Source organism: Oratosquilla oratoria, chromosome 13 (genome assembly GCF_046742065.1).
Source record: "Oratosquilla oratoria isolate Oo_2021 chromosome 13, ASM4674206v1, whole genome shotgun sequence".
In the NCBI taxonomy this organism is placed as follows: domain Eukaryota; kingdom Metazoa; phylum Arthropoda; class Malacostraca; order Stomatopoda; family Squillidae; genus Oratosquilla; species Oratosquilla oratoria.
In genome coordinates, this window is record NC_134789.1 from 20394431 (window position 1) to 20408050 (window position 13620).

General features: G+C 38.2%; 1 protein-coding gene across 1 annotated transcript; it reads left to right on the forward strand.

Annotated features, from left to right (window-relative positions):
- The first annotated feature begins 4020 nt into the window (after positions 1–4020).
- On the forward strand, positions 4021–11276 carry LOC143032191 (uncharacterized). Its single transcript, XM_076196663.1, has 3 exons — positions 4021–4489; positions 4654–4813; positions 11207–11276. The coding sequence occupies exons 1-3, from the start codon at positions 4186–4188 to the stop codon at positions 11274–11276; spliced, it is 534 nt and encodes a 177-aa protein (XP_076052778.1). The 5' UTR covers positions 4021–4185.
- The last annotated feature ends 2344 nt before the right edge of the window (positions 11277–13620 follow it).

Sequence of the window (13620 nt, forward strand, 5' to 3'; positions counted from 1 at the left end):
ATTCATTTACTACACAGATGGTGAAGTTGTTTCTACACACTCCAAATTAAATCTATTTCCTGACAGTTTGAGACCATTATTTCTTGTCAGATTCTCATTCAGTGTGGAAATTTTGTCACTTTTGATGTCAATTCCCTTTAGAATCTTAAAGACCTGTATCAAGTCACCTCTGATTCACTGCATAATACATGCAATCAGTACCCTATATGGGGTGGGAGGTGCTAGGAAATGGCTAGCAGTAAAATGGAGAAATAGTTCTCTGGTAATGAAGAGTAGAAATGAAACTGGACTAGGAATCATGAAGAAATACCACAACAGAAAATTATGTTTGAAATATGGCAGTGTTGAAGGTGTAGCAGCAGTGAGAATTGATTACAAACTACAGGTACTCCTCGTTTAACGACCTACTCGGTTAACGACAACTCGGAGTAACAACGGGCTTTATGACATTCGTTTAACGTAAATCTCCCGAAGTTATGACGTCGTGTACGATAAGTTGGCTGAGGCAAATTTGTATGATGTTATAAATGAACTTGTACGGTGGATATTACCTGTGAGGTAAAGTGTTGTGAAGCTTAGGTCTACATTACCATCCTGCAAGCTGAAAAAACTACCTGGGGTACAGTATATACCGGTAGTGGTAAATTTTTAGTTTCGACCAAGGGCGCAATATAGCAATAGAAAATTAATTATTAATTTTGTAAATTATAATGTATCAACGTAATATGCAATTTTGTGAGTGGAAAAAAAGGTGCTAAAACAAATTTCGTAAGTAACGAAGTCATGTCGGACGAATGGTACACCATGTTTGTTATGATAGATGCCGATGTCGAAGAAATGAAAGGATGATAAATCCGTCTAACCTAAACTAAACTAACCTAACCTGTGTTTGATAAATCATTATCTGCAAATTAAATGTCATCCGGCTCGTCCTCGTGAGAGAAGTTGGCAGACGACAAGATGACATCCCGAGCCTATGCTACCGACTTCGTTCATTAGCATATTTTCTTGTAGCATGGTATTTTTTACTTTCATTTCCGCCCACAAAATTGCATATTACGTTGACACATTTTAATTTACAAAATTAATAATTAAATTTCTATTGCTATATTGCGTCCATGGTCAAAACTAAAAAAATACCCCGGTATTCAATATGGAATGTCAGCATACGCGGATTTGGTCATATACGGTAATTTCAGGAACCTAACCACCGTAAATAAACAGTAAATAAAGCTTTAATGTACTGTATAAAAGAGGGAAAATACACGAAAATAAAGATACATGTATTGCTGGACATTGTACATACAGTACATGTACGTATATGTATACAGTGGCCGCAAAAAGTTTGGGCGCAAAATTATAGGCAGCCAAACTTTCCGCTAAACTCAAAACATGCGAAAAATACAACTTTCCGCCCAAACTTTTCGCTATTTTTCAATGCTAGCGTTTGTACCCGTATTTAGCCGAGACAATACGCACTACTTGGCAACTCTATTTAGGCGCACTCGATGTCACGTGGAGTCAGTTTCTAAACATCTCTCATGGGGAGTAGTCTTTTTTTTTTGCGGTGGTCTCTGTTTTTGTGCCTTGATATCTCCGTAATGGGAAGTGGTAAAGAGATGGAAAGAGACAGTTGTTACAATCATAACCCTCTATAAGGAGGGTTATAAGTGTAAAGATATTGCTACTCGTGTGGGAATTGGAGTGCATCAAGTGCAAAAGTGGACCAAGAAATTTCGAGACGGAGGAAGTGACATCATTCCTACTCCAAAGCATCGCTCTGGTCGGCCAAAGAAGATATCAAATCGTACTTCTACGGTTATTAGGAGGCAGTTAAAGATCCAACGCTCACAGCTCGAAAACTGCAAGAAAATAACCCTGCACTGCTGCATGATGTGTCTGTAAGATGTATTTCTGATCATTTAGCCAAAGATTTACAATACTGTAGTTGCTGTGCTAAAGTTCTTCCCCTCCTAAGTGCAAAAAACATATGTGATCGCATAGCATTTTGCAAGAAATATAAGGACTGGTCCTTAGAAGACTGGGAACAAGTATTGTGGAGTGATGAGTCAACGTTTGTGGTGTCGTCAGGCTGCAGGTCGAAGCGTGTGAGGCGTCCCAGGGGATCTGACCCTAATGACCCTCGCTATACAGCTAAAGTAGTGAAACATGCTGCAAGTGTTATGGTGTGGGGATGCTTTGCATTTGGTGGAGTTGGCAATTTAGTGTTTCTTGCACAAAATGCGAGTGTAAATCAGCACACTTATTTCGAGTTATTGTGTGATAACCTGCCTGAAAGTTTTGAAAAGTGCAATGCTAGTTGGTTTATGCAGGACGGAGCTCCTGCTCACACAGCTCGGTCTGTTACCCAATGGTTAGAAGACTGTGGTGTTGATTACTTCAAAAAATGGCCTGGAAATTCTCCAGACCTAAATCCCATTGAGCACGTATGGCATATAATTAAAAAACAGCTTCAAGATCGTGACGTCTCCACTGTAGCTAAGCTAAAAACAGAAATACAGGATATTTGGGATAATATTATTCCTCAACATGTACAAAACCTGGCAAGATGCATCCCGGCACGTTTGGAGGTCATAAAGCTTAAAGGAAAATCGCTTGGTAAATAAGGTATGTAATAAGCCATTTATAGGTCTTTAAATGACTATTTAAATGTCACAAGTGTTTACATTTGTGTCTCGTTAATTACGTGCCCAAACTTTTCGCGGCCACTGTACACTTTCGCTTAACGACCAATTCAGTTAATCGCGGCGCGCTGGTCCCAATTGTCGTCGTTAAACGAGGAGTACCTGTATTGAGTAATGTAGTGCTATTGAATTACAGAAGATGAAGTATTTACGTAATTATACTATACAGGAAAAGAACTAAGCTCATGGGATCCTGTCTTTTATTTTACATTTATCAGTTTTAGTTTTGTTTATGGTTCCAGCTTGGGCATCATCATTCCAGTTATTCTATGAGTTCACATGTATATCCCCCCCCCCCCACTTCAATTTTTATTGTCAAACTAGGAATTTGTTAACCTCAAATTGGAAGTCTATGAAGTTGCATGAACTCAGGCTGAAATAATCAAAAGAAATTCTCAATTTCCATTAAGGAATACTGTTTAGAAAAAGAGAATAGGAATGTTGAGTTAAAAGATATTAAAATGAAGGAAGTATATAAACATTTGGAAACATTAAAGACATGAGGAAAACTCCAAGGGCTGATGTGATCTCAAATTAGATACAGTGGAACCTTGGGTCATAAACTTAATCTGTTCTGTGACTTCTTAAACCAAAATAATTATGGCAATTGTGCCAAAGCACTACTGAACTGGTGGGATTGTGTATTACCTAGTTGAATTATACGGGAAGGGAGCTATGCTCGTGGTGACCCGTCTTTGTATCTTTCAGCATCAAGTTTATTCTTAAAATCATGAATAGTATTTGCACACACTGTTTTTTCATCTAAGTTATTCCATATATCCAGCATTCTGTGTGGGAAGCTATTCTTTTTCCTATCTCTTCTATAGTTGTACTTTTTGAGTTTCTTTTCGTGACCTCTTGTTTTTCCATTGTCATTTTTTAGTAAATCAAGTCAAGGATTTCCATTCCTTTCACGATTCTATATATAGTCAGTAAAGCACCTCTTTCTCTTCTTTGCTCTAGTGTTGGTAGTTCTAGCTTCGATAATTTTTGTTTGTATGTCAATTTGGAAAGAGCTGATGCCAACTTTGTTCTTGCTCTCTGTATTCTTTCTAGTTTCCTTATATTCTTTTTAGTACTGGGTATCCATAGCATCGCTGCATATTCTAGTTTTGGTCTAATCAATGTGACTAATTTTTTTTTTTTATCATTTCTTCATCCAAGTATTCAAATGCCACTTTCAATGACCTTAGTAGGTTGTATGTTTCACCTACTATTTTGTTTATATGTCTGGTGTCATGTCATTGCTGATTACACTGTATAACAATGAAAAAAAAACGGAAATGAGACTATCCTTTTCTAAAGTTATTTTTTGCGTAGATCACGAATATAACATCCGTTTCTTTCTGTGACCCTCCAGTTCTTCGTAAATAGCAGTGCCCGCAATGTCTATCTGAACGGTATTTTTTGTTGCTTTTACCATTTATATAATTTTTCACATAGCTATGTGTTTTTTTTCTTAACAGGATACAGAGTTAAGATGCCTAGAGAATGCAAGAATTCGCCAGACAAGTTTTGTTATATATGTGGATCAGTTACATTAAGGCAATACAAGAGACAGTTGACTCAACGTGTAAAGAAACTTTATGAGCTGTACTTTGGATGTAAAGTGGGTGACCAGGACAAAAGCTGGGCACCTCACATATGTTGTGTCAGGTGTACAAGTTCCCTTTCTGCCTGGGTGAAAGGCAAAGGGACTGGCCTCATGTTTGGCGTACCAATGGTCTGGAGGGAGCCAAAGGACCACTCAACAGATTGCTACTTCTGCTTAACGGATATTAAAGGTGGGTGTTCAGTGTTTATTTTTTACTGTTTTTATATATATTTTCAAGAGATGTATCAATAAAAAAGATCGAAATACATAATAAGTTGCACTTCCACTATTTTTGCACGTGATCACAACCAATAGTATCCATTTTTAGTCTGATTTTATTTTATTTTCCTGCAGGTCGCAACAGAAAAGGCAAGAAATCTATCGTGTATCCAGATCTTCAGTCTGCTATTCGCCCAGTTCTACATTCAAGTGATATTCCTGTACCACAGCCGCCCTCTGAACTACCAAGCGATGACACGAGCAACTCAGACGATTCAGAATCTCAAGATGCAACGTATACGACACAACTTGAATCTGATAAGAAACCACACCTCATCACCCAACCAGAACTCAATGATCTAGTTCGTGATCTAACACTTACTAAGCAACAGAGTGAACTCCTGGCCTCACGTTTGCAACAATGGCACCTGTTGGATGAAGAAGCTCGAATTACAGTATTTAGGAAGCGTTCTGCAAATCTACAGGATTTCTTCACTTTGGAAAACAACTTGACTTATTGTAATGATATCAGAGGCCTATTCAGTGCCCTTGAGCTGTCCTATGAACCCAATGAGTGGAGGCTATTCATAGATGGATCCCTTTACAGCATAAAAGCAGTTCTGTTGCACATTGGGAACACCATGCCTTCAGTTCTAGTTGCTTACTCAGTCATTTTAAGAGAGACAAGAACCTTGCTTTTATTCTAGACCGCGTAAGTTACAAAGAGCATGAGTGGTTAATTTGTGCAGACTTGAAAGTAGTAGCCATACTTAATGGGCTACAAACTGGATACACCAAATTTATGTGCTTTCTTTGCAAGTGGGACAGTAGGGCCAGATCAGAACATTATATACGCTCAGAATGGCCATCTCGGGAATCTATGACGCTTGGATGCCATAATGTAATTCATGATCCACTAGTTAAGAAGGAGAAAATCATTTTGCCACCACTGCATATAAAACTAGGCCTAATGAAGCAATTTACCAAAGCACTGCAACATAACAAGCCATGTTTCCAGTATCTCAAAGGGATCTTCCCTAAAATTAGTGATGCCAAGATTAAAGAGGGTATATTTGTAGGCCCTCAGATTCGCAAGCTTATAAATGATGAGGACTTTGAGGCGACAATGGATGAACCTGAGCTAGCGGCCTGGCATGCATTCAAAGATGTATGCAAAGGGCTTCTGGGAAAGCACCAAGAGTCCCAGCGAGAGCGTAAAGTGGAGAGGCTAATCAAATGCTACCAAGATCTCGGATGCAATATGTCACTGAAGATACACTTTCTTCATTCTCATCTGTCCTTCTTCCCAGAGAATGCAGCAGATGTGAGTGATGAACATGGAGAGAGGTTCCATCAAAATATAGCGTCAATGGAAAACAGGTACAAGGGAAAATGGAGCCCTGCTATGCTGGCTGACTTCTGTTGGAACCTGAAGCGTGACACGCCTGAGACGTCTTATAAAAGAAGAAGTAAATAATAGATTGTAGGTTAATACATCATATAAAGCTAACAAACATGCCGATTCATTATATATTAATTAAATAAATACAATGAAGACATTTAATCTGACTTTGGGAGCAAAATACATTTATGGAACCTTGGAAATCTCTATTAATTGCATAATTATTAAAACAGCGATTTACAAAAAATTGTGACGTGGCATGAAATTTTTGTTATCAAATTTGAATTCAGCACACTGAACTTCATAATAAAACGCACATGAGAACTATGTTTTTTTCTTAATCCTGAAATTTGTTGTACAGTGTTATCACTCAAAGGTCCCTTTCCGATTGCACTTTTTTTTATTTCATTTTCACCAATTATATAATTTTTTGAAATTCTGTTTTTGCTTTTACCAAACTCCATTATGCTACATTTCTTGATATTAAAGTTCACCTCCCACTTTTGAGTCCATTTCCAGATTGTGTCCAGGTCTGATTGTAATGAGTCACAGTCCTCATTTGTTGATACTTTAATATTTTTGCGTCATCTGCGAAGAAATTCATATAACATTCAACTCCTTCGTCCATGTTGTTTACGTATATGGCAAACATGGTTGGAGCCAGTACTAACCCTTGTGGAACACCACTTATCATTTCTTCTCATTTCGAGTATTTGTCTCTAATTATCACCCTCATTTTTCTCCCAGTCAGGAAGTCTTCCATCCATTTTAATAAATTACCTGCAATGCCACCTATTGATTCTAATTTTCCTATTAATTTTTTGTGCAGTACTTTGTCAAATGCCTTTTGTAGATCTAGATAGGCACAGTCTGCCCATCCATCTCTCATCTATTATATCTATTATTCTTGAATAGAAGGAGATTAGATTTGTTGTACATGATCTTCCTTGTCTAAATCCAAATTGGCTTGGGTTTAGTATAGATTTTTCTTCCAAATGTTTAACTCATCTACTTTTAATCACTTTTTCACATATTTTAGCTACTGTGCTTGTAAGGGAGACTGGTCTGTAGTTAGTTGGATCTTCCTTACTTCCTCCTTTATATATTGGTACAATGTTTGCATTTTTCCAGTCTTGTGGTACTTTTCCTTCTTTGAGCGAGTATTTTATTATAGTGTGTCTTGATTGAGAGGATTAGGAGAGGAACAGAGGGAGTAATTGGTGAGGAACAGTGTGGTTGTAGGACAGGTAGGGGATGTGTAAATCAGATTTTTGTGGTAAGGCAGATATGTGAGAAAGTTATAGGAAAAGGTAAGGATGTTTTTTAGGCTTTTATGGATCTGGAAAAGGCTTACGACAGGGTAGACAGGAAGGCACTGTGGGAAGTACTGCAGATATATGGGATAGGAGGAAAGCTGTTAAGAGCAGTCAAGAGTTTTTACGAGAGTAGTAGAGCTTGCATTAGGATTAGAAATGGAGAGAGTGAATGGTTTGAGGTAAAGGTGGGACTTCGTCAGGGGTGTGTTATGTCGCCCTGGCTGTTCAATCTTTACATGGATGGGGTGGTGCGAGAGGTGAATGCAAGAGTAGTGGATCGGGGTTGGAGATGATTAAAGAAAATGGAGAAAAGTGGGAGGTGAGCCAGTTGTTGTTTGCTGACGACACTGTGCTTGTAGCAGGATCAGAGGAGGGATTGGGGAAGTTAGTGACAGAGTTTGAAAAGTTGTGTGAAAGAAGGAAGCTGAAGATAAATGTGGGCAAAAGTAAGGTGATGAGATGTACAAGGGGAGAGAGTGACAGTAAGGAAGTGAGTATTAAGGGTGAGAAACTGGAGGAAGTGGATAGTCTCAGATACTAGGGTGCAAATGTGACAGGAAAGGGAGGAGTGGGGGTGTAGGTAGAATGTAGATTGAGAGAAGCGAGTAAATGCCTTGGTGGATTAAAAGTGTAATGAGAAATAGACATTTGGGAATGGATGCTAAGAGGAGGTTATATGAAAGAGTGATTGTGCCAACAGCAATGTACGGGGCAGAAACATGGAACATGAAAGAGGAAGAGAGAAGGAGTTTGAATGTGTTTGAGATGAAATGTCTGAGAAGTATGATAGGCGTTACTAGGCTAGATAGAGTGAGAAATGAGGAGGTGAGAACAGGGGTGGAAAGGGAGCTGGGAGATAGGGTTGATGAAAGAGTATGAAGATGGTTTGGACACATGGAAAGAATGAGTGAAGAAAGATTAGTAAAAAGTGTGGAAGGCGGAGGTGGAAGGAGTGAATATGGGGGCGTTGTAGGATGAGATGGATGGATGGGGTGAAAGGGGCTTTACAAAAGAGAGGAAGGACGGGAGATGACAGAAGATAGGGGTGTATGGAGAAGGGTTGTGTATAGATGAGGCTGTGATGCATGAGGGGGAGTGGGTGGGGGATGGAGGGTGAGGAAGTATGTATGAGAAAAAATTTGATGCAGCCCAAAGGGATTTCTCCCTGTCTTCTCCTTTTCTGCATGAGGGGACGGAGAGGGGGGGGTTGCCAAATTTATGAAGCAGCCTTGCTGTGGATGTGCTGTGTCTTGCGACACTGCTTCTGACCCAGGGCAGTGGACAGGATGCAGGGATGACCCGTCATCCAGGAGGTGCCAAGATAGGAGGGAGGGAGGTGGGTGGAGGGGAGTGGAATATATGGGAAATGAAATGGGTGGGAGTGTTTTCTATGTCTTTTTCTTTTTGGCGACCCATGTGTAAGGGGGAAAAAACCTTTGGTTGTATATGTATTTTATCTGTTAGTTCCTCCATGCATTCCTTCAGTATACAATTTGCAATTCCATCCGGACCATGCAATTTTCTAACATCTAGGTTTTTTATTTGGGCACTGATTTCCTGTTTTGTTAAAGTTTTTCCTTCATTTGGGGGGAATTCTGTTTTTCTATTCCTTCACAGTATCTCAATTGTGAAAACCAATTTGAAGTGGTTACTCATAATTTCTGCCATTTCTTGTTCTTTTGTGTATTCATGACTTCCTTGGTGTAGTTTTTCTATTTCTTGTTTGTTTTTCAGTTTACCATTCACATATCTGTAAAATAGCTTCGGCTGATCCTTGCATTTTTCTATAATTTCCTTTTCATAATTTCTCTTTTCCTCCCTGCGTATTTTTACATAATCATTTCATATTTGATGACACCCTCATAAATTTCCTTTAGTATATTCCATTTCTCTTCCATCTTTGTTTCCTCACTAAGGAATTTTTCCCAGTTTGCATTTTGAAAAAATTCTATAAGTTTCTCAAAATTTGTTTTGCTATACATTGGTCTTCCTATTCTATGTTTCTCATTTCTTATTAGGTCCATTTGCTCTTTTAATTTGAATTCTATTAGTACATGGTCACTCTTTCCTAATGGTGTTTTATATTCTATTCTGTCTACAATTTCAGGCTCCATTGTGTGTACTAAATCCAGTCTTGAAGGTTCCTCATTGTTTCTGTATCTGGTATTTTCCTTTATCCATTGGGTCAATGTGTATTCAATGGTCATATCAAGTAGCATGCTGCCCCATGTGTCCTCTCCACCCCTCACTGTCAATTCTTCCCAACATATTTCTTTGGAATTGATATCACCCATAACTACTGTATTTCCTCTTTCAGTATATCAGTTAGTTCATGTTTTGTATCTTCTAACAATTTGGAATGATCATGTGCTGTCCAGGCCTGTGTTTTAGGGGGCACATACACTACTACAAATTTTCTACTTTTCATGTGGTTGTTTTCTATCTTTATCATGATTGACTCTACATTATTTCTTCCTTCTGTTATCTTTTTCACATTTAAGGCTTTCTTGGTCAGAATTAGTACTCCCCCTCTTTGTTTTTCCTTTCTATTCTTCATCCAGCAGTTACATAGACCTTGTCCCACTGCGTTAGGTGGTAGATTCCCTTTCAATTTCGTTTCTACTATTCCCATTATGTCTGGCTTTTCTGATGCCAGGTAATCATTCAGTTCATTCATTCCTGAGATCATTCTGTCAATGTTGGTATATGCTAATTTTAATTTTTTTCTTTCATTTCTTCTGTCTGTTTTGTTTCCTACTTTGTGATATACCATTTTCTCAACTTTAGGTCCGCTATTTTCAAAAAAAAAAAAAAAATCTTTACGTTCTCGGTTCTATTTTCGTTCCTTTCTTTCGCTTCACTTCTAAGTTCTTTTTCTTTTTCCTTTTCTTCTTCACTCATTTCTTTATCCATACATTTTTGAGATTTTCACTATTTGCTAGTGTGCAGGCATATGTGTATGTTTGTACCCTGAAGTATCATTCATTAACCCCTTCACTCCGGGCCAAAATCTCGCGGGCAGCATTAGCTGCCAGACGTGCGATGTTGCATCATAATACTCGCATTATAAAAAATAAAGTCACTGCTGTATTAATTGTTTTCTCTTTCACCCGTGAATTTTGATAACCATAGAAAATATGATGAAGCCAATTTACAGAGTATGGGGGTCACGCAGGTACAACTACAATAAATATAATCAAGACGCTGACGTCAATATCCTCGCGTGCCCACTTGCTCCTCATGACGCCTATGTAGGCGTCACCGTATGGAAGGGGTTAACAGAAAAACTGCTCTTAAAACTTGTTTGTTAACCGATTTCTTCATGAAATGAGGCATTCGTTATCCGAGGCTAAATTGTACTTCATGAGTGTTGGGAACAACTAACAGGCAGGATTCATAAGTCAATTGTGTGTTCACTAGAAAAAGGGATAGTGCTTCAGGAATAGAAGAGGGCTAATGTGGTACCAATTCATAAAGGAGGAAGAAGACTGAATTATAGACCAGTGCCAACAAGAGAGCTAAATTGTGGGAGAGGATTGTGAAAGACAGAATTCAAATCTATCATTCTGTTGTCCCAGGTCTCGCAAGAAACCTATGGCAAGAGGCCTGGGTAATGGATTAATTGATGTTTGGTTGATGGTGTGCATGGTTAATGAAAATGTAATCGAGTAGTCTTGCTACAGTGACAGGATGTAGTGTAACACTGGTTTAGAAGAGTGAAAGAAAGGGTCATCAAGGGCCATTGCAGGCCCTGGGGCAGTGAGCAGGGAGTCCACTTCAGTTGGCAAAACATTATATACATCTAGAGTAAACAGAAATGACACCATTGATGACATATTGTAAGAACTACTGATGATGGAGAAGCTAGAGAAAAGACAAGAAGAAATGGCTAATCCATGTAGACAGCTTTAGGGGGGGGGGGGGCAGATCCAGCTATATAAAACCCTGGTTGCATTCTTAATCTTCTCAGGCCCCATAGACATCCAGCCCCAGGGGGGAGCTACCCATCCCCACCTCTTGTCCAGCCTGATGAAAGATAGAATTTATGTCAACCTCCTGAATTACCCTTGCTGTGATGCAAGGATAGTTTTTGCTATATGAAAGGCATATGCATCAATTAGTATGAAAAACTTTGTACATAAATATTGAGTAAACACCAGTTTGAAGTTCATATATCTTTATTGACATTACAATTGTAGATTTAAGAGCTTTATTATCTTGTCTAGTACTTATTTAGGGTTATTTGGGGAGCTCCTGGAACAATTTCTTAAAGTCCTTATGGGATAATTGCTTCAATATAGGAAGTATTTACATAATGGAATTCTGAAGGGGTGGCATGACTTTTTTTTATGCAATCCTGTTTGTGGTCACTGTTAGGGACCAGTGCATAGGTGATAGTTATGATTTATATGATAAATTGAATGACAATGTAGCGCTTGTGATACTCAATGGTAAAGCATTATTGTTACCCACAGTGAATTCTAAGACCCCAGGTTCTTGGAGACCAAGCTCATTTGTATACATCAGACCCTATTGAAGGAGTAAAATAGTCATAAATAGAATGATATATCTGTTGGGCTAGGTTGACTGTTATTGCATTATAGGAATGTCATGGGACCCACTCCTCAAATGGGTCTTAGCAATACAAATTTTCACCAGATGGAGGAACCCAGTGTCTAAACTTACCACAGGACATGTGTTGGTCTCTGCCACAGCATGTGTTTAGTTAAGGGGACCGGCTGGTCAAGAATCGATGAAAATTGGGGAAAAAATGAAAAACTGGGGAAAAAATTCTACATCTGCGTATGGCAATCGACAGTCTGTATGTGGAGTATTTAATCAAAATTCGCCTTATTTTCGTAGTTATGGCAAATAAACCCCCAACTCGACCCCATCTCGGCCCTATGATACGTATTGGTCACTACAATATATATATTATTGCAATAAATAACAATAATTTGTAATGATTGAGTGCTATTCCTAGTGACTTCTGGCAACTCTGTCTCTGTACCAGAGGTACAGAGGTATAGACCCCAGAATGGGTAGATGCCTCAGAAAGCGATAAACAGTAGACAAAAATTGAGTGATACGCTCCACTGCAAGCCACCATCAATCCTTTTGTCATTTGACAAGCTGTTATACTATTTTTGAGATGCCATTTCCTCGCAAGCAAACCAAACACCTTCAGGAAGCTAGGAAAAGGCAAGAATTACAAAGTAAGCAAGCTATGACACCCTAATGTAATAACCAGCCTAAAATGCAGGTGGGGACCAGGAGCCAGAAGACAGAGGATTATATGACTGGACATCAACATATATGACTGAATATGAATAAATTTTATTCTAAATATCATCAACATTCAAGCCTAAAAAGCTAAATAAGGAAATGCCATGATATCCCTTATTTATATTAGTATGTAGGGGTTCAAAGTTAGTGAAAACTTTGACGGCCCGTATCTCAAAACCTAAGTTTTATACCTTCAAACTTCTACTCCTCCATAACTTCTTAATCAATTTCAATGAAAATTCACACATAATATGTCTAAATCTGCCTGATTGATGAAATGGAACATTTTTTTTTAATATCTGAAAGGGTTACTTTTTGCCAAAAAAATTTTTTTTCCCTATTTGAAGGGGGACGGGGTGGGAAAAGATATAAAAATTAAAATTCCACAAACTAATTACTTTAACTAAAATTTCTCTCTATTAGTTTGAAGGTCTGGATAAGGTCCTTCCACCATATTAATTTCATTCATGTAGAGCAATTATTATAGGAGGAGTAGTCATTTCAAAATTATCAATTTTTTTGAAAGGGAGATGGGGGGGCAAAAAATGAAAGGGTTGCAGATTAGTTTTTTTTGGGTTAGGAAAGATGTATATGGTGTCCTTAACTCCTGGCATAAATTTCTGTGCAATAACCCAATTAATAAAGATTTTCATCTTTTGATCAGCCGGTCCCCTTAATGATGAGGACAGCATACAAATAATTAGAATAATCTAGATGTAATGAAATGCTTAGTGCAATGAAATGGGAAGATGTCAATAACAATGATATATTATGACTTGCTTGAAAATGAAGACCCGGAAAGATGAGATGACATTGATGAAAATTGGAATTGAATGTGCATGAGGTTGAATGATACATGGATAATAGATGTGGTATAAAGTACCCAGAAGCCTGGGAATAGAAAAATTATATATGAATGGATTATTTTTTCTGGGAAGTGAATGTCCTCAGGTGTTTAATTCAATCCTTGTTTTTATCATTCTTTACACCCTTCTGCCCAGGCTCACAAGTTGCTAGTCCTGAAATTTTAAACATTACATTTCAGTACAACATCTTAGAGCCACCTAAAGGAAGAATGTAATACAAGCCTACCTAATT

Coding starts and splice junctions, on each gene's coding strand:
- LOC143032191 (XM_076196663.1), top strand. CDS start 4,186: ATGCCTAGAGAATGCAAGAATTCGCCAGACAAGTTTTGTTATATATGT. Junction 4,490..4,653: donor CTGCTTAACGGATATTAAAG/GTGGGTGTTCAG, acceptor ATTTTCCTGCAG/GTCGCAACAGAAAAGGCAAG. Junction 4,814..11,206: donor TCAGAATCTCAAGATGCAAC/GTATACGACACA, acceptor TAATCTTCTCAG/GCCCCATAGACATCCAGCCC.